The 21,170-nt window shown below is 38.0% G+C and overlaps 1 protein-coding gene across 1 annotated transcript in view; it reads right to left on the minus strand.

Moving 5' to 3' along the window:
* Window positions 1-515: 515 nt before the first annotated feature.
* Window positions 516-21,170, minus strand: part of BRDT (bromodomain testis associated) — a 58,240-nt gene continuing 37,585 nt past the window's right edge. Inside the window, exon 19 of the mRNA XM_044673142.1 lies at window positions 516-584. Within this exon, the coding sequence (XP_044529077.1) occupies window positions 516-584 (69 nt within the window). The remainder of the gene's footprint in view (window positions 585-21,170) is intronic.

Below are 21,170 nucleotides of genomic sequence, written 5' to 3' on the forward strand. Positions count from 1 at the left end.
GTAATACCACCACAAAGCTCAAAAAAGAAGTGCTCACAGTTAGGTGAATATCTTATGGAAACCCACTGATGGAAGTCAAGAACCATACATTTGCTGCTAGCCGCTAAGTGCTCATTTTTGAAGGCAAATAAATGCTTGATTTAAAAAAGGTAAAAATTAGACAGGAAGAAACACTTGGGTAAGTCCTTTAAGTTGTTCTGGAATATTTCTATATAGGCTTCATCAAGACTACTCAGAGTAAGCACCCATAATCTAATCAATTAGCACTACAAAATCATGTAATTCCTTGTAAATATAGTGTATATAAAAAATATTGGAAATATAAAAGAAACCAGATGTTAAAGAAAATAGTTCAAAATCTTAGTCATTATGAATAAACCCAATGTAACTCTGACAACTGGTGGGAAAAGGCCTGCTTTCACACCCTGCTTGAGCTTTCATGTTAATGTGTGCTCCATTTAAGCCCAGAACCTAATTTAAATGAGCCAACCAACAACAAATTCAGAGCGCCAATCTTAATCAAGGTTTTCTTCAAAGGTCATCATAATGTCACTTTGCAGATTCATATCAATGGTGCTGGCCATCTATAGAAAAAAAAAGAAAGGAAACAAATGTTTAAAAACAAGACAGAAGTAGTCATTTTGGCACAATAGAACCTTAAGCAGTCTATTCAGAATCAATTGTATAGTATTTAGTTCTTTTCTTTTCTTTTTTTTTTTTAAACCCTTGTACTTCGGTATATTGTCTCATAGGTGGAAGATTGGTAAGGGTGGGCAATGGGGGTCAAGTGACTTGCCCAGGGTCACACAGCTGGGAAGTGGCTGAGGCCGGGTTTGAACCTAGGACCTCCTGTCTCTAGGCCTGACTCTCACTCCACTGAGCTACCCAGCTGCCCTAGTTCTTTTCTATTTTACCAGAAGCATTTTATTATTGCAATTTTACTTTTCTGAACATCCAGATTCTAGATTAAAATTTTACTCCTTATAAAAAAAGTGAAGAAAGCACTATTAATTTTAACAAATGTACTAGGCCACATAAAGAAAGAGTAAATTGCAATACTGTGAGTGGCCTGTGACAGTGGCTGGGAAACATTCAAGTAGACATTTATAGGTTCTATGTATTAAAACAAAACAATTTTAATCCTGATCTAATTAAGTATCCAAGCACCTAAAATGATGCAGAGATCAGACTTCTAAGCATTTGGAGAAGGACCAAATTTTCAAGTCTGAAAATACCCATCCAAATATTTATCGGAAGGGCAACCACAACAGTCTTTAAATAGTCAATATGGGGGTATGGAGCCCAAATGGCAGAATAGCAGCATGGAAAGCTGGAACTGCTCTGAGGATCCTCTCAAAGCATCTCAAATGAACAAAGGAGGGACAGAACCAACAAGGGGATGGAGTTGAAGTGACTCTTCTGCGGAAAACAACTTAGAAGGGAGGCAAAGAAGGTCTATTTCATGGGGTGAGAGAGGAGCTAGAAGTAAAGCTGCACTGAGGAATACAAGCCATCCACCTCCCAACTATTGCTCCAGTTTTCCAACCTGGGCACAAGTCAATTTTGAGACCTAAGAACCTACCCGGCCTGTAGTACTTGACCCCATCAAGCACGTGGTAAAGTCCCTAGCCCCAGGGCATTGTAGCTCACAGGGCTCTGAGCCCTGTAGGGGACCAGCAGTCCCTACAGGAGGCAGTTTCCAGAGGGGATGGTATAGTAAATTGTTTAGGATGTTTTGCCCAAAAAATTAATAAATTAAAAATAAATCAAAAGGTGAAAAAGAGGATTGCACTAAGAAAAAAGGGAAGAGGGGTAAAAAAGGGGTATATTATATGACCTTAAGAGGCACAACCCAACCACCCCCAATAAAACATCTATTACAGAGAAGGGGAGGAGGAGGATGAGGGTGATGACAGGTAATACTTAAAACCTTATTCTCACTGAATTTGTCTCAGAGAGGGAAAAACAGCTAAACTCCTTAGGGTATAGAATCCTATCTTAACTTACAGAGAAGTAGAAAGGGAATAAGAAAGGGGGTGCTGGGGAGGTAGCAATATAAGGGAGGGGAAATGGGGGTGTGTGATTAAAAACAAAACACTTCTGTGGAGAGAGAGAGTAAAAGGAGAAAGTGCAGGATTAAAAGAAGAAAACAAGATGAAAGAGAATATACAGATGATAATCATAACTGTGAATGTGAATGTGATAGACTCTCCCATATAACAGAAATGGATTAAAAACCAGAATCCTATAATGTCATTTACAAGAAACATATTTGAGTCAGGTAGACACACACAGAGCAAAGGTAAGGGGCTGGAGCAGAATCTATTGGGTTTTAACTGAGATAAAAAAAGGCAGGATTAGCAATCCTGATTTCAGATGAAGGTAAAGCAGAAAAAAAAAAAGATCTAATTAAAAGAAATAAGTAAGGTTATTACATCTTAAATGGTACTATAGCAATAATGAACATATATGTAACTGAATGGTATCGCCTCCAAAATTTAAAAGGAGAAACTAAATAAGTTGAAGGGGTGGGGTGGTCAAAGAAACAATCAATGATTTTGTTAAAGAGACTGGCAATGAGGAGACAACAGATTAAAATTTATGGGAAACAGCCAAAGCAGTATGTAAGTGAAAATCCCCGAATGCTTACATTAATAAAACTGAAAATGCAGATCAATGAATTGGACATGCAACTTAAAAAACTATAAAAAGGACAAATTAAAAATCCCTAATTAAAAATTCTAAAAACTAAAGGAGAAATTAATACAATTGAAAGTAAGAGAACTATTGAACTAATAAACAAGACTAGAAGTTAGTTTTGTGAAAAAACATAAGATAGATGGAACATTGGTTAATTTGATTAAAAAAGGAAAAGAAAAAAATCAAAGTATCAAAAAATGAAGGGGAAATTTACCTCTAATGAAGAGGAAATTAAAACAATCATCAGGAGCTATTTTGCCCAATTATATTACAACAAATCTGACAATCTAGGGCAAAATGAATGAATATTTAAAAAATATATATTCAGGCCTAGAGACAGGAGGTACTAGGTTCAAACCCGGCCTCAGCCACTTCCCAGCTGTGTGACCCTGGGCAAGTCACTTGACCCCCATTGCCCACCCTTACCACTCTTCCACCTATGAGACAATACATCGAAGTACAAGGGTTTAAAAAAAAATATATATATATATGTATATTGCCCAGATTAAAAAGAGGAAATAGAATACTTAAATAATCCCATCTCAGAGAAAAAAATGAACAAACCATTAATCACCTCCTTAAAAAATCGCTAGGGCTAAGTAAATCCAAGTGAATACTATCAAATATCTGAAGAACAATTAGTCCCAATACTAAATAAACTATCTGGCAAAACAAGCAAAAATGGAGTCCTTCCAAATTCTTTTTATGGTACTTATATCTAAACCAGGAAAGACCAAAAACAGAGAAAGAAAATTACAGACCAATTTCCTTAATAAATATTAATGCAAAAATCTTAAATATAATACTAGCAAAGAGACTATAGCAGCATATTACAAGGATTACTTACTATGACCAGATGGAATTTATACCAAGAATGCTAGGCTGGTTTATATATTAGGAAAACTATTAGCATAACTGACAACATTTTGAAGATAGGATTAACTCTCCCCTTGTCTATTTTTAGCTAATCAAATCAAGAACTGAAAAATATCCCTACTTAACAGTAAGAGAGTTCATGAGTCACTTACTAGAATAAGCCCACACCTCCAAAGGCTAGTGCCCTCCTACCCCCCACCACTCCTGGGAAGTGCTAGGCAAATTGAAAGACTGCCACTGGTTTCTGCAAAAAAAGAGGAATGACAGGAAGTGATGTGGAATAAAAGGAGCATAAAAAGAAGAGACCAGCATGGTCTAGAGCATTCCTTTCCTGGCTTCTGAAGAGATTGGTTCTGGAGATTCATTCCTGGCTTGCTGGGTGAGTAGCTCAGACTCCTGCCTTGTCTTTGGAGAAAGCTGTGTTGGTGGAACTCTGGCTAAAGATGCCACCAGGACTTCTGGCTGAGGATTACCAGGAAATCCACATGGAGACAAAGGATTTAGGGAAGCCCCTGCTGGAGCTGAGTCTGGCTTCTCAGAAGGACTGGTAGGCTTATTAGCCATCTGTCTCTTTATCTACATTTATACTTTCATTCTTCCCTCCACTTTGTAAACAAGAGCTGCTAAAAGTCATTTTGACTTAAAACTATAATATTTTTAAATTGGTGACCAAAATATTACTTTTTAATTCTCGTATTTAGCATAAAACTTAAATTTAAACTCTTACATTAATTGGCATCCCACAAAGGTTTGACAAGCATCCTCAATATTCTGATAATTTCCTATACCTTACTATCTCTAAACTATCCCTCAGTCAACTTTTAGAAACCAATTCTGGGGTTAAAACCTACAGCTGTTGATCTGTTTGCTGTGGGGAAGGGTAAGTCCTAAATCTTAAAAAAATTTTTTTCTCCTTCCCCCTTAAATTAAAAACAGCTGGAATTACCCGCTGTTGCTGGGTAAGCCGGCTGTTTTTTTCCTTAGGCAACAATTAGACGGTCCTCAGGGCTCAACCTGGGGAGATACTTGCACACATCCCTCTCTCTCCGTGACTAAGGGGGGAAGCAACCCTGTCCCCACAAGCTTCCATCTTGGAGTCCAGAATTCTTTAAGGCCTCTCCAAACCCGATGTGTTAGGTAGAGCAGTCAGTGGAAGCAGGAGCAACTAAAACTGCTTCTTTAATCCTGAAAAGCTTTCAAGTCCATTAAGAGTAAAATATCAGCAAACCCTTTTTTGCCCCTGGGGCAGCTTAGAGGAGTGGCTTTCTGGAAGCATGTGGTAGAAGTGACTGCTGGCATTTTTACCCCTAGTGGGGAGGAGGGAGAAGCCCTCCCAAACTTCTTAGCTAAAATTCAGGCTGGACTCTGAAAGCTTTACCTACAAGAAAATGTGTTTTACTTTGCCTAAAATAGAAAACTTTTCCTTTTTCCTACTGTCACTCTTAAATTTAGTCTCAGGCTAAGGCTTTTTGCCAGCTCTCCACTCAAAGGCTAATTGATTAGGGTGTGCCTTTACTTTTAATAATTTTCATTCTCTGAAGTCTCTGGAAGACCCCACCCACTAGCTTTGTGAAACCCTAACCCCTAGCCAGAAGTGCCACCTACTGACAAAAAGTAGAACTGCAAGTAATTTAATAATTAAATTTAAAACTAAATAGGCAACCAAGCATGACACTGACCAACATATCCCAAATTGGGGAAAATGCTGTTTCTTGTATATCTAAAATGGCTTATGATCCCAGAGAACATTTTATGATGGCTTTATTTAGCACTGTTTCTGGGCATACTTATAACAGAAACGTTGCAGCTTATTTATCCCTCTTTAAGAAAAAAAAAATCTGGTGAATAGCATGAGTAACCTTGAGATTCAGATGAGAGATTCATCATGGCCTTGTCCTATATGATACATTTCCCAACCAATTCAACTGACCCCTCCCACTACTCAATTAATCCTTGACCTCAAAGTTGAACTAAAATCTCACCTTAAAAGACAACTGGAAAATACCTCAAGTGACCTTGAGAAGAAACTGAAGGATAGGGTTTTTTTTGGTGGGGGTAGGTCTTAAGACTTATATAAAAGACCTTGAGAAAATCTTGAGAAATTCCCTGATTCAGAAGAGAGATTTATCTCTCCATGTTCTTCGTCCTGTTTTAACTACTCAGATTCCTCTTAATTGACCTATTTCCCCTCCTACACCCATTACACCCACTCTATGGCAACCCAAACATTGAGCCAAGAAACAGAAACAGAAAATAATTCAGCTAAAAGCTTATTCCCCTTAAAGGAAGTACTCACCTTCAATAAAACTGGAGATGTGGTGTCCTTAAGACACCATACACCCTTCACCCCCCCAAGATGTTGAGAAATTCAAGCAAAATGCTCCTTCCTTTGAAGATGAGCCTATTGTAGTTATTAAAAAGATTAAAAGCATTTATTGGACTTATGATCCTTCATTTCTAGATATAGAAAATTTACACTAAGCTTTTTTGACAGAAGAAGAGAAAAATAAAATTTTTGCCAATCAGGCCTGGGGAAGGAGAGCAATTCATTGGCCCTAGCAAGACCCAAAATGGAATATTAATAATGAACAAGACTACTTAAAACTATGCTAGGTTAGAGAGGCATTATTAACAATGATAGCTTATTCTGATAGGCCTGCTACATGGACAAAGTTTGAGAATCTTAAGCAAAAAACAATGAAAATCCCACCCACTTTATGGATATACTTATTGAGCTGGGAGGTAGATATATAGACCTGGATCTTTCCAGAGAAAGGGGTATCAGACAGATAAGAAAAGAATTTGTAGAGAACTGTTATAAAGTGGTCAAAGTCTATTTTAAAACCAACTGCCTGAACTGGTCTAGCATGGACCTTAAAGTAGCAGTTTACATATTTAAGGGTCACCAGAGGAAAGATGAAGATAACAGCAACTCAGTAGAGGCATTAAAGAAATTAAAATTTTAAGAGAAGAAATTGAAAAAGCAAAAGCAAATTGAGCAGTGGCTATACCCCCTTTGCAAGAATCCAAAAATAAGACACCAAAGTGTTATTTATGTGGAAAAAGAGGTCTCTTAATGTTAAACTGCAGAAACTGGAATCAGGTACTCAAATAACATAAATTTTAGGAATAATGATAATTTCAGAAAAAAACAATAATTATAGAACAACAATCATAATCTTAATACAAACAATGATAGAGATAATAATTCAAACGAGTCAAATCAAGACTCACAACAATATATCCAAAATGGGGCTCTTCCATACTAAACTCAGAGTGGAAATCCCCCTCAATGTGGGGAACTCCAGAAAAATGGCTAAGGATCTTTATAAATGTCTGAGGGGAGAAAGGGCTCTGGAATCACAGAATGAAACCTTTTATTTCCCAGACCTTGAAATCTTACCACCAGTTATCCCAGTCCATTCTCTTCCACATAGTAACGAATCTCACTTAACTGAAATTTGGAAACACATATGATTGCCTCTGAGACACTGGAGCTTCCAGATCACTTTTGGTGAGTAAACCAGATTCCAAATGCAGTTCTATTGGCTCTCTAAATGTAGTAAGCATATCAAGAACACCTTTAAAGGTCCCAAAGCTTTCCCCTCGAATGGTATCTGTGGGACCCCTATCAGTAGAATATTCTTTTCATTTAATGCCTGATTCCCCATTAATTTTATGAGGGAGACCTTATATGTAAACTTAGAGCCACAATAACATGCTCTCAAGATGGTGCTATGATGCTAGAATTGCCTGAGGAATCCTTAAATTTGCTCCCTGTACTTCTTTCAGATAGTCAGGAGGTGAAGGAGCCTCCCACCTTTGAAATACAAGCTGATATACCCGAGTCTCTCTGGGCCACATCTTCCGATGTAGGCCTACTCAAATCAGCTGTTCCTGTAAAAATGAAAACAAAAGGTGGTCTGCCTCCATCCATCCCTCAGCATCCCCTATCAAAAGAGGCAATTGAGGAGAATTAACCTAGTAATAAATTCACTAATTGAGCAAGGAATAATTCCATGCAAATCTGAATATAATTTACCTATTCTATCTGTAAAAAAGTCAAAATTAGGTGCAGATGGAAAACTTCTCTATAGATTTGTATGAGATTTAAAGGCTATAAATAATCATGTCATAAAGAGACATCCTGTGGTTCCAAGCCCAGCCAAAATTATCTCCTCTGTTCCTAGCACAGACACATATTTTACTGTAATAGATCTGTGCTCAGCATTCTTCTCAATACCAATTCATGAGAATTCCAGGAATATATTTGCCTTTACATGGAAAGGTTCCTAGAGAACATGGTCCCAGTTACTACAGGGGTTTGTGGACAGTCCTACATTGTTCTCACAAATTTTAACACAGGATTTAACAAATATTAAATTTCAGAATAGCTGTTCGAAAGAATTTGTGGATGATTTGCTCCTGGCCTCACCAAATGCCACAATATACCAAGAAGATAGCAAACATCTTCTTTTAGAACTACATGAGAGGCCACAAGGTCTCAAGGGCAAAGGTTCAGTAGTATCTCCCCAAAGTGCAATATTTAGGGTTCATTTTAACTGCTGGTGCCCACTCCATTTCCCCTAAGTGCATTGAAGATAATAAAAAATTAAGCACCCCCTCCACTATGAAACAGTTGAGAGCAATTTTAGGAGCAAAGGATTTTGTAGATGGTGGATCTCTTGCTATGGGGGAAATCACTAAATGCCTTACATTTAACATCTGACAAAAAATTCAGTCCCTTAACTGCTTAGATTAGAGGCAGAACACCTGTCAGCTCTTTCAAAATTAAAGCAGGCTATCCTGTCTACCCCTTCTCTAGGCATCCCAGATTACAAAAAGTCATTTACTTTGTATGTACACTAACAGAGAAGGGTAGCTTCAGGTGTTTTAACTCAAACTTTACAACCTTTCCAGTGTCCAATTGCTTATCATTCCCAGTTGCTTACTATTCGATTTAGCTGGACCCAGTAGCTTTAGGAGCACCACTATCTCTTAGAGCAGTGATGGGCAAACTATGGCCCACGGGCCAGATGTGGCCCCCTGAAATGTTCTATTCGGCTGTGTGGCATTGTTCCTAATCTGACGAATACAACGAGTAGGATACAATGTTTGTTTTGAATTCAGGGAGGTGCTATTTGGAAGTGTCTAGCAGACTTCCTATGGCCATATGGGGGCTATGAGACTACATTTCCTGTTATTCCAATGGGTTTCCGGTTTCTGGTTTTGGGGTGTGGGGACATCAGACTTCTCCATGCATAGGGCAGCTTAAATTCGGAGGAGGGCCTAGAGAAAGTCTCTTGGTTTCCTGAATGGCTGGCTGGTGGATGAGAGAGACAGGATGGGCACTAGCAGTAAATTTTAAAGATAGTCAAGCGTGGTCATATATATTTCACCAACATGGCCATGGCAATTAAAATATTAATTTCTCTTATTTTATCAGTCTTTATCATTTTTAATCGTAACAACACAATGAAACTTCAAAAGAGTTGCCTTAGAAACAGTCTGACAGATGAGGATTTCCTTTCCTTTGGCCCCCCCCCTTTAAAAAGTTTGCCATCACTGTTTAAAGGCTTAGCTGCTAGAACATTATTAGTTAACTAAATCTGCTGATTTAGTATTGGGATGCCCATTAACCATAATGTAACCACATGAAGTCAAAGCATTGTTGCTAAGGCATAGAACACAGGTATTTTCTGACCAAAGACTCACAAGATACAAGGTAACCTTGTTCGGCAATGAGAATATTACCATAAAACAGTACAACTCTTAATCCTGCCACCTTGCTTCCAGATTTACCAGTTTCAGGGGAACCATTACAGAGTTGTGAATCTTTAGTGTCCATGGCTAAAAAGCCTCGAGATAATCTCCTGGACCCTCCTTTAGATAACACAGACTTAGTTGTATTCACTGACGGTTCTTTCATAAAGGATGGCATACACTACACTGGAGCTCCTGTAGTCACAGAATTTATCACTGTGTGGTCAGCTTCACTGCCCTCAAATATAAGCGCTCAAGGTGCAGAACTGATAGCTCTAAAACATGCCTGTATAATTGCCAAAGATAAGAAGGCAACAATTTACACAAATTCTAAATAGGCATTTGGAATATGTCAAGCAGTAGATATGCTATGGCTCCAAAGGGGATTTTTAACATCAGCTGGGAAATGTATATCAAATGCAGAAATCATTAATGAAGTTCTTTTTGCTCTCCAGCTACCTGAAGCCCTAGCTGTGGAGTTCAGTGCTCTGCCCAAACAGGTGGGACTGACGCTATCTCTAGGGGAAACCACCAGGCAGATACTGCAGCAAAGCTTGATGTTTCTGAAGGACCTGAATTAATTTTTACTGTGGCAACTAGTAAGGAATCAGATTTATCCCTTTCCTATAATGAACAGGAAGTGGAAAAATGGAAACAAAAGTTAAAAGCAAAACAGAACAACGGAGTATGGGTGTCATCTGAGGGAAAATCCTGGCTCCCTAAAAGTTTTTATCATCAAATTTGTTTATCCATTAATAAAAATGGTCACTTTGGCACCCAGGGCACTGTAGACTCTATTAAAAGAGTATGGATAGCCCCTGGTATAACTACCATAGCCTCTAAAGTGTGTGCAGCCTGACGCATCTGCCACGCATATAACCAACATGCCTTTCATGGTAAAGTGTTTGGTGGCATCCTCTAGCTTACACACCTTTTGAACATCTTCAAATTGACTTTAACACTATGCCAAAGGCTCCAGCCTTACAAATTATAAATTATGTCTAGTCATAGTGGATCAGCTGACTAGATAGCTAGAAACATTTCCTAGCACCTGAGCCACAATGGCTTTTGTTGGCAAGATATTCCTAAAAGAGATTATTCCTCCTTTTGGCCAGCCAACATGGATTGATTCAAACAGGGGAACTCATTTTACCAATTCAGTTTTGTCTCAAATTTATTTGTGTTTTGGGAATCACTCCCAAATTTCATGTACCGTATCATCCCCAGAATTCAGGCCAAGTCGAGGGAATGAAAAGAGATCTTAAGACTATGGTTGGAAAATTGTGCACTGCAATTCACTTAAAATAGCCTGAAATTCTTCCCCTAGCTCTACTTTATCTCTGAAGCAGGCCCAGGGGAGATCTACACATCTCACCATTTGAGATGCTTTTTGGACATCCTCTCATACAGGCGAAGTCTTTTTCTCCTGCATACAGATCATTACTGGGGGTGGGACACTTCTCTATTGCTTCAAAAATATAGGATTTGCATATCAAATTGCGAGAACTCCATGAATCCAGAGCTTCAGTACAAGCAGTACCTACAGACTTCTTACTTCATGACGTAAACCCAGGAGACAGGTGTACATTGTGAGGGGTATTTAATATTATGATAAATGTCCAGAGATCAGTTTGGTAAACTAGGTACATTTATTTATTACTGAGGAGAGGTTTGGATAGGAATAGGAGGAAGGAAATAGGAGAGTATAACTCTTATATTGCCTAAAAATCTAAACCCTATACTAAAATCTCTCTAAGAAACCCTAAATCTTCTTGCCTGGCAAACCAGGCCTACCTCAACCTACTTTAAGATTATAATTCACTATCTAGCTTATTACCTAAGCTAAATCAATGAGTATTAATTCTCCAACAATCTCCTTAAAGTAATTCTTCTTCCTCAATAATAACAGTGAAACTGCCTGCCACATAGACACACAAATAATTCTCCTACTCCCTCAAGTTCTGAGGAGAAAAGCTCTTGGGCTCTTCTCACTCAAAGTGCTGAGAAGAAAACCCCATCAGAAATAGACTCCTTCTCAAATTAGTATCTAAATTCAAACTCTCAACAGTTAACTGCCAGATCTTCATGACTGAGAGAGTACTGACACAGAACCCCTCCTCCCTAGGAAGTCAGAGAGGAAGACCCCCTTTCTATTAACTAATTTTTTTTTCTTTCATAGTCGGCCTCTTAAAGAGACAAAGGGCTAATCTGTCTGTTACTTTCTGAGATTTTACAAAACTCTCAACATGTCTGTTACTGCTACCCCTAAAGAGAGAGGGAAATTAAGAAAACTCCTTATAATAACAAAAGAACTTCCAGCTCACTGGAGCAACTCAGCCTGCCTTGGAAGGTCTGTTTCAAAGTACTATTAACCACTCCACCAGCTATCAAAATTGGAGAAAAGGGCTCTTGAATTCATTGCCTCACATGTGAAATGAGTACCTTCTATTAACACTGATTAACTGTATCCTGTTACATGCTTTGAAGATAAAAGTCCATAGAAAAGTGGACACTGTTTTGGCTGGCACATTGAATTCTTGAATTTCTTATTATTGTTTTTTCCTTTTTTATTTCTTGTACATGAAGTACATGTAACCAGTATTAATAAGGCTTTAGATTTTGAAGGATAAATTTAAAATATCTATTAGTTCTAATATAACTACATACCCAAAAGCTTTAAATCATGGAAGCCTGCCACTGATGGATAAATACTGTGGGACTGTGATTAATAACTATACAGTACAATTAAGCACAAGGTCAAGGAGACCAACAATTCTTGTGGGATTAATGAGATCTGCGCCAAGACAGAGTACTTATTTGAGGTTTGAGGTAGCAGCTGTTTGACATGCCACATTCTGACAAATACCTTAGTTTGGTTGCCATTTTGGCTCCACTACCCCTATGAATGAAGATAAAATCAGCCCAGGGAATAACATACTTCCCTTTCACATCAAAATCTAGTCCCTTTTTTCTCTCTTACAGTATGGCAACTTCCTGTTGTCCTGGCTACCAATGGGTAAGTACTATATTACTGCATTTGTCCTACAGATGTGTGGGACAGAAATCACTTTAATTGGACCCTAATTTAAGGACCTGTTATGGATTTATTGTTTTTTTTTTACTGATAATTTTTATATACATAGATTTTGATATTTTGATTTTTTTCCCTCTCAAAATTCAATTTTATCTTCTATTTGGTTTTTTTTCCTTTTGACACTTGATTCATATACCCCATAACTCAACCCTGTATCCCAAGTTGATCTGGGTGTTGGTCAACACCCTTCTCAGGGAAAATTGTCTAATTTTTGTAAAATCCAAGATTTTAAAAATTTTTTGAGAGAAATTTTTGGGAAAAGGAGCTTGCCGACCCCTTGAATCAAGAAATTGTTTGTAGAAAGTGCCATAAAGAAACCTACAGAATCAACCAGGGCTTCCGGGTTAAGATGGCGGCAGAGTAAAAAGCAGCTGTTTGAACGCTCCTAACCCACACCTATAAGACTCCTCAAGAAGACATAAAAACAAATCCAGATGAACAAAGGGAACCCACAACAGGGTGCAGCATTGAAGGTACGTGGAATTGGAGCACTTCCATGATATAAAGGGGTGAAATAGCTCTCACTAAAATGCAAGCAGAGCAACCCCATTCCCCCCCCCCAACCTACAGTGCCAAGTTTGGGGCACCCATTAAGTCATTGGCAGCTCCAGGGCCTGTTCCTGAGGCAGTAGGACTAAAGACCACAAGAGGCTAAAGAACACGCGGACTTTGAACACAGATCCGGAGCGCAGGCTGAGACACAGATCCTGAGTGCAGGCTGAGACACAGACTCAGATCCTGAGCACAGGTGTGGACCTTGAGTGGGGAACCCAGCACAGAGGGGTGCACAACTGTGGAAGCAGTGCCCTGAGACTGTTAAAGGGGCTTCAGGCAGAAGAACAAGCAAGGGGACCACCAGGAGTCTTGACAGTGAGAACAACTAGACCCGAGACCTCAGGAGCCTAAAGAGTGCAGACAGACCCTGGGCGTGAGGATAAAGCTGAGAGGGCACGCAGCTCACAATGGCAAGCCAGACTCAGGAATTCCAGAAGAGAAAGATGAAGAAGAAACCTTTAACACTCGACAATGTTTACACAGAAAAAAATCCAGACAACAGAGCAAACAGCAGAGGATAACAAACAAGTAACCATAGCCAAACCTTCCCAAAAAAATGAAAATGGGTCACAAGGTCTTGAAGAGTTCAAATCTGAGATTATGAGAAAGATGGAAGAGATCTGGCAAGAAAATAACAGTTTAAAAGAAGAATTTCGCAAATGGAAAGTGAGGCAAGTAAATCAAAGACCAGAAACAACGAGATTGAAAAGGAAAACCAGTCTCTAAAGGCTAGACATTGATAGGATACATAGATCACCCTCTACACTAGACTCTGAAAAGACAACCCCCAGGAATATAATAGCCAAATTCAAGAGCTTTCAAGTAAAATAAAAAATTTTACAAGAAGCCAGAAAGAGACAATTCAGATATCAAGGAGCACCAATCAGGATCACATAGAATCTGGCAGCCTCCACACTAAAAGATTGCAAGGCTTGGAATATGATATTCAGAAGAGCAAGAGAACTAGGTCTTTAAGCAAGGATCACCTACAGATCAAAACTGACTATATACTTCCAGGGGAAAGTTTGGGCATTCAACTAGATAGATTTCCAAGTATTTGCACAGAAAAAGACCAGAACTAAATGGAAAGTTCGATATCCAACCACAAAAACCAAGAGAAACATGAAAAGGTAAATAAGAAACAGAAGGGAAAGTAAGAAAACTCATATTTTTTAAAATTTGCCTCTTTAAGGGCTTCAATAAGATCTAATTATTTGTATTCCTATGTGGAGAAATGTTATGTATAATTCTCTGTAGTGAACTCTATTCACTATTATAGTATTCACTATTATAGTAATTAGAAGAATTATTCATAGGGAGAGGTTGGAATACTAAATGGTCTAAGATGATATGGGGATGGGGAAGAGAGGGGTGAATAGTAGAGGGCACCAAGAGAAACTTGAAGGAATAAGAAAAATAGGATATTCTATTACACACAAAGAGGGCATGGGAGGGGGAAGGGATGAATACTATTATAAGAATGAGAGGAAGAGAGCATTAAGAGGTAATATTTAAACCTTACTCTCAGTGTAATTAACCCTGAGAGAGAAGAGTAGCTATATCCATTGGGATATAAAATTCTATCTAACCCTACTGAGAAAGTCAGAAGGGTTTATAAAACCAAGGGGAGCAGGGGAGTAGGGAGGTCAAAAAAGGGAAGGAAGAAGAAGGGCGAGTTCATCAGGCCTTAAAAATAAAAAGAGGGGAATAATAAGGGAGGGGGTAGAAAGGGAAGTAAATCAAGGGAGGGGGCAAGGGTTACTGGCTTAAAGCAAACCACTGGTTTAAAAGGAAATAGTGTAAGAAGAAGGGGTAGAACTAGGAGAGGATACCAAAATGTTGGTGAATACACAACTGATAATTATAACGCTGAATGTGAATGGGATGAACTCGCCCATAAAATGGAAGCAAATAGCAGAGTGGGTTAGAAACCAAAATCCTACCACATGTCTACAAGAAACACATATGAGATGGGTGGACAGGTTTAAGGTAAAGGGCTTGGGCAAAATCTTTTGGGCTTCAAATGAGAAAAAGAAGGCAGGAGTGGCTATTATGATTTTTCTGACAAAGCCAAAGTAAAAGCAGGTATGATTAAAAAAGACAGGGAAGGTAATTACATTCTGATAAAAGGCAGTATAGATAATGAGGAAATAACAGTGCTCAATATGTATGCACAAAGTGGCATAGCATCCAAATTTGTAAAGGAGAAACTGGCAGAGCTCAAGAAGGAAATAGATAGTAAAACCATAATAGTGGGAGATCTAAATATTCCTCTTTCAGATCTAGATAAATCAAACCAAAAAATAAATAAGAAAGAGGTAAGAGAGGTGAATGAAGTCCTAGAAAAATTAGATTTAATAGATATGTGGAGAAAAATAAATAGGGACAAAAAGGAATACACCTTCTTTTCAGCTGCACATGGTACATTCACAAAGATTGACCGTGTAATAGGGCATAGAAACATTGCAAACAAATGCAAAAGAGCAGAAATAATAAATGTAACCTTCTCAAATCATGATGCAATAAAAATAATAATTAGGAAGGGCACCTGGTCAGGAAAATCAAAAACTAATTGGAAATTAAATAATATGATTCTCTAAAACCAGCTAGTCAAAGAAGAAATCATAGAAACACTTAACAATTTCATTGAAGGGATTGACAATGATGAGACATCCTACCAAACTCTGTGGGATGCAGCCAAGGCAGTATTCAGGGGGAAATTTATATCCTTGAGTGCATATATTAACAAATTAGAGAGGGCAGAGATTAATGAATTGGGCATGCAACTTAAAAATTTAGAAAGCGAGCAAATTAAAGATCCCCAGATGAAAACTAAATTAGAAATACTAAAAATCAAAGGAGAAATTAAAAATCAAAAGTAAAAGAACTATTGAATTAATAAATAAGTCTAGAAGCTGGTATTTTGAAAAAAAAAACAGATAAAATAGACAAAGTACTGGTCAATCTAATAAAAAAAAGGAGAGAAGAAAACCAAATTGACAGTATCAAAGATGAAAAGGGAGACCTCACCTCTAACGAAGGGGAAATTAAGGCAATCATTAAAAACTATTTTGCCCAATTATATGGCAATAAATATAGCAATATAGGAGATATGGATGAATATTTACAAAAATATAAATTGCCTAGATTAACAGCAGAAGAAATAGAATACCTAAATAATCCCATATCAGAAAAAGAAATTGAACAAGCCATCAAAGAACTCCCTAAGAAAAAATCGCCAGGGCCTGATGGATTCACACGTGAATTCTATCAAACATTCAAAGAACAACTAATCCCAATACTATACAAATTATTTGATATTATAAAGCAAAAAGGAGCCCTACCAAATTCCTTTTATGACACAAATATGATACTGATTCCAAAGCCAGGTAGATCAAAAATAGAGAAAGAAGACTACAGACCAATCTCCCTAATGAACATAGATGCAAAAATCTTAAATAGAACACTAGCAAAGAGACTCCAGCAAGTGATCAAGAGGATCATCCACCATGATCAGGTGGGATTTATACCAGGAATGCAAGGATGGTTCAACATTAGGAAAACCATCCACACAATTGACCATATCAACAGTCTAACAAACAAAAATCACATGATTATCTCAATAGATGCTGAAAAAGCCTTTGACAAAATACAGCACCCATTCCTATTGAAAACACTGGAAAGTATAGGAATAGAAGGACATTTCCTAAAAATAAATAATAAACAGTATATACCTAAAACCATCAACAAGCATCATAAGCAATGGGGATAAATTAGAAGCCTTCCCAATAAGATCAGGAGTGAAACAAGGATGCCCATTATCATCTCTATTATTCAACATTGTACTAGAAACACTAGCAGTAGCAAATAAAGAAAAAGAAATTGAAGGTGTCAAAGTGAGCAAGGAGGAGACTAAGCTATCACTCTTTGCAGATGATATGATAGTCTACTTAAAAAATCCTTGAGAATCAACTAAGAAGCTTGTAGAAATAATCAACAACTTTAGCAAAGTTGCAGGATACAAAATAAATGCACATAAACCATCAGCATTTCTATATATTTCCAACACATCACAGCAGCAAGAGGTAGAAAGAGAAACATTTAAAATCACCCTAGACAACATAAAATACTTAGGAATCTATCTACCAAAACAAACACAGCAATTATACGAAAACAACTACAAAATACTTTCCAAACTATTAAAACTAGATCTAAACAATTGGAAAAACATTGATTGCTCATGGGCAGGATGAGCTAACATAATAAAAATGACCATTCTACCCAAATTAATTTACCTATTTAGCTCCATACCTATCAAACTACCAAAAAACTTTTTTACTGAATCAGAAAAAACTGTAACAAAGTTCATTTGGCATAACAAAAGATCAAGAATATAAAGAGAAATAATGGAAAAAAATGTGAAGGAAGGTGGCCTAGCAGTACCAGATATTAAGCTATACTATAAAGCAGTGGCCATGAAAATGGTATGGTACTGGCTAAGAGACAGAAGGGAGGATCAGTGGAATAGATTTGGGGTAAATGATGTTAGCAAGACAGTATATGATAAACCCAAAGAGCCCAACTTTTGGGACAAAACCCCACTATTTGACAAAAACTGCTGGGAAATTTGGAAAACAATATGGGAGAGATTAGGTTTAGATCAACATCTCACACCCTACACCAAGATAAATTCAGAATGGGTGAATGACTTGAATATAAAGAGGGAAACTATAAATAAGTTAAGTTAAAACAGAACAGTATACTTGTCAGTCTCTGGGAAAGGAAAGATTTTAAAACCAAGCAAGAGTTAGAGAAAATTACAAAATGTAAATTAAATGGTTTTGATTATATCAAACTAAAAAGCTTTTGTATAACAAAAGCAATGCAGCCAAAATCAGAAGGGAAACAACAAATTGGGGAAAAAATCTTTATAACAAAAAACTCTGACAGAGGTCTAATTACTCAATATAGAAGGAGTTAAATCAATTGTATAAAAAATCAAGCCATTTCCCAATGGATAAATGGGCAAGGGACATTAATAGGCAATTTTCAGATAAGAAATCAAAAGTATCAATAAGCACATGAGAAAGTGTTCTAAATCTCTAATAATTAGAGAAATGCAAATCAAAACAACTCTGAGGTATCACCTCACCCCTAGCAGATTGGCTAAAATGATAGAAGGGGAGAGTAATGAATGTTGGAGGGGATGTGGCAAAATTGGGACATTAATGCATTGCTGGTGGAGTTGTGAACTGATCCAACCATTCTGGCTGGCAATTTGGAACTATGCTCAAAGGGCTATAAAAGAATGCCTGTCCTTTGATCCAGCCATATCACTGTTGTGTTTGTACCCCAAAGAGATCATAGATAAACAGACTTGTACGAAAATATTTATAGCTGCGCTTTTTGTGGTGGCAAAAAATTGGAAAACGAGGGTATGCCCTTCAATTGGGGAATGGCTTAACAAATTGTGGTATATGCTGGTGATGGAATAGTATTGTGCTCAAAGGAATAATAAACTGGAGGAATTCCATGTGAACTGGAAAGAACTCCAGGAATTGATGCAAAGTGAAAGGAGCAAAGCCAGAAGAACATTGTACACAGAGACCAATACACTGTAGTAAAATCGAATGTAATAGACTTCTGTACTAGCAGTAATGCAATGACCCAGGACAATTCTGAGGGACTTATGGAAAAGAACCCTACCCACATTCAGAGGAAGAACTGCAGGAGTGGAAATAGAGAAGAAAAACAACTGCTTGAACACATGGGTTGGGATGGACATGATTGGGGATATAGACCTGAAAGGACCACACCAATGCAACTATCAATAATATGTAAATAAGTCTTGATTGATGACACATGTTAAAACCAGTGGAAATGTGTGTTGTATATGGGGGAGCTAAAGGGGAGTGAAGGGGAAAGTAAGAGCATGAATCATGTAATCATGTTAACTTTTCTAAAAAACAATTATTATTAAATGTTAAAAAAAAAGAAACTTACACTGCATCAGAAAATCCATAATGAAATTTGGGATGTAATTGATTGCACTAAAGGGGGTTGAATATATCATCTATTCTAAATATAAAGCCTTATGCCAAAGGGGACTGCCTCCTAATTGGCTTTTTCTCAATGAACCTAGCAAACATTGGTTTTGAGCTCTCTCTTCTATTTCCCTCATATCTCCAATTGTTGTATAGATTCCTCTTAGAAAGTGCAATATTGTATGCACCTTTAGCTAGAAAATCTTTAGAGGTATAAGCTAGTTGTGTTAAATGATTCATTGGGGAGACTAATTTCCCAAAGAATCATAAGGGGGATTGTGAAGATAGGATTAACTCTCCCCTTGTCTTATTTTTAGCTAATCAAATCAAGAACTTAAAGTACCTACTTAACACTAAGAGAGTTCATAGAGTAAGGTCACACCTCCAAAAGCTATGGTGCCCTCCCCCTCCCCCACCACCAAGGGCAGTGTTAGGCAAATTGGAAGATTGCCATTCGTTTTCTCTGAAGAAGGGGGAATGAGAAGAAGTGATGGGGGGAAAAAAGGAGCATAAAAAGAAAGAGACCAGCATGGTCTAGAGCATTCCTTTCTTGGCTTCTGGAGTGAGTGGCTGACCCTGCCTTGGCTTGGAGGACACCTTTTCCCTGGATTCTGCTTCAGCTTGCTGGGTGAGTGGCTGAGATTTGTGCCTTGGCTTTGGAGGAAGCTGTGTTGGTGGAATTCTGGCTAAAGACACCACTGGGACTTCTGGCTGGGAATTATTGGGAAATCCACATGGAGACAAAGGATTTAGGGAAGCTCCTGCTGGGGCTGAGCCTGGCTTCTCAGGAGAAGGGCTGGTAGGCTTATTAGAATCTGTCTCTTTATCTACATTTACACTTTCACTCTTCCTCTTTGTAAATAAAATCTGCTATATTAAGCCATATTTTTAAATCAGCGCACAATATTACTTTGTAATTCTCATATTTTGCATAAAACCTAAATTTAAACTCTTACAACATCAATAACCAAACTAATAGAAATCACATGATTACCACAATAGATGCAGAAAAAGCTTTTGACAAAATACAACACCCATTCCTAGTGGAAACATTAGAAAGCACAGGAATAAAAGAGCCTTTCCTTAAATTAAAAAATAGTATCAATCTAAAACCATCAGCAAGTATCATCTACAATGGGGATAAGTTAGAAGCCTTCCTAATAAGATTAGGAGTGAAGCAAGGACGCCCATTATCACCACCATTATTTAATATTGTACTAGAATTGCAGTTTAATAAGATAAATAAATAAGAGAAAAAGAAATTGAAGGCGTTAAAGTAGGCAACAAGGAAACCAAACTATCACTCTATAAAGATATGATGTTATACTTAGAGAATCAACAAAAAAAACTAGTTGAAATAATAACTTTAGCAAAGTTGTAGGACACAAAATAAACCCACATAAATCTTCACCTTTTCTATATATTATCAACAAGAGTTAGAAAAAGAAATTTAATTTAAAATCACTCTAGATCTGTGATGGTGAACCTATGGTATGTGTGCCAAAGATGGCATGCAGAGGCCTCCCTGTGGGCACATGCAGGCCCCTAGCTTGGCCAGCTAGGAGGCAGGCCCTGCCCCCAAATGCAAGGTGTAGGGCATTCTAGCCTCTTTCCACTATTGTAGGGAGTTGGCTCAGTGATGCTCCAGTGTGCCCCCCACCCAGCCCCAGGGAGCCAAGCAGTTCAGTAGCATAGGTCACTCCTCTCAGATTGGTGATAGATTCTTGCACCTATCACCCTACAAAAGGTATAAAGTCCTTTTAGTCTTTGTGGACCCTCACTGGGTGAACAGAACAGGTAACAGTCCTGCTTTTGGAAGCCAAGAATCAATTGGGTCCAGGCCCTCCTGACTGAGCTGACCCTAATTAAAATGACCCCCTGAGCAAATTTAGGGCTGAGCACCATTCACCAAGCCCTAAGGGGATGTACTAATCAGATCTTCCCTAATCCTTCAAAGGAAGATGAAGAAATCACACACCCAGTCTAAAGGGAGGGATCCAGATCTAATGGATGGGAGGGTCACCACAGAGCCATCCTATCAACCCCCACCAATGTAAAACTGGAAGGGCAGAATATATGGATTTATGTCTCTTGCATTAAACCCTTTATCCACCCCAGAAGCAAGTTGTGGTCTCCTG

Source organism: Gracilinanus agilis, chromosome 4 (genome assembly GCF_016433145.1).
Source record: "Gracilinanus agilis isolate LMUSP501 chromosome 4, AgileGrace, whole genome shotgun sequence".
Lineage (NCBI taxonomy): Eukaryota > Metazoa > Chordata > Mammalia > Didelphimorphia > Didelphidae > Gracilinanus > Gracilinanus agilis.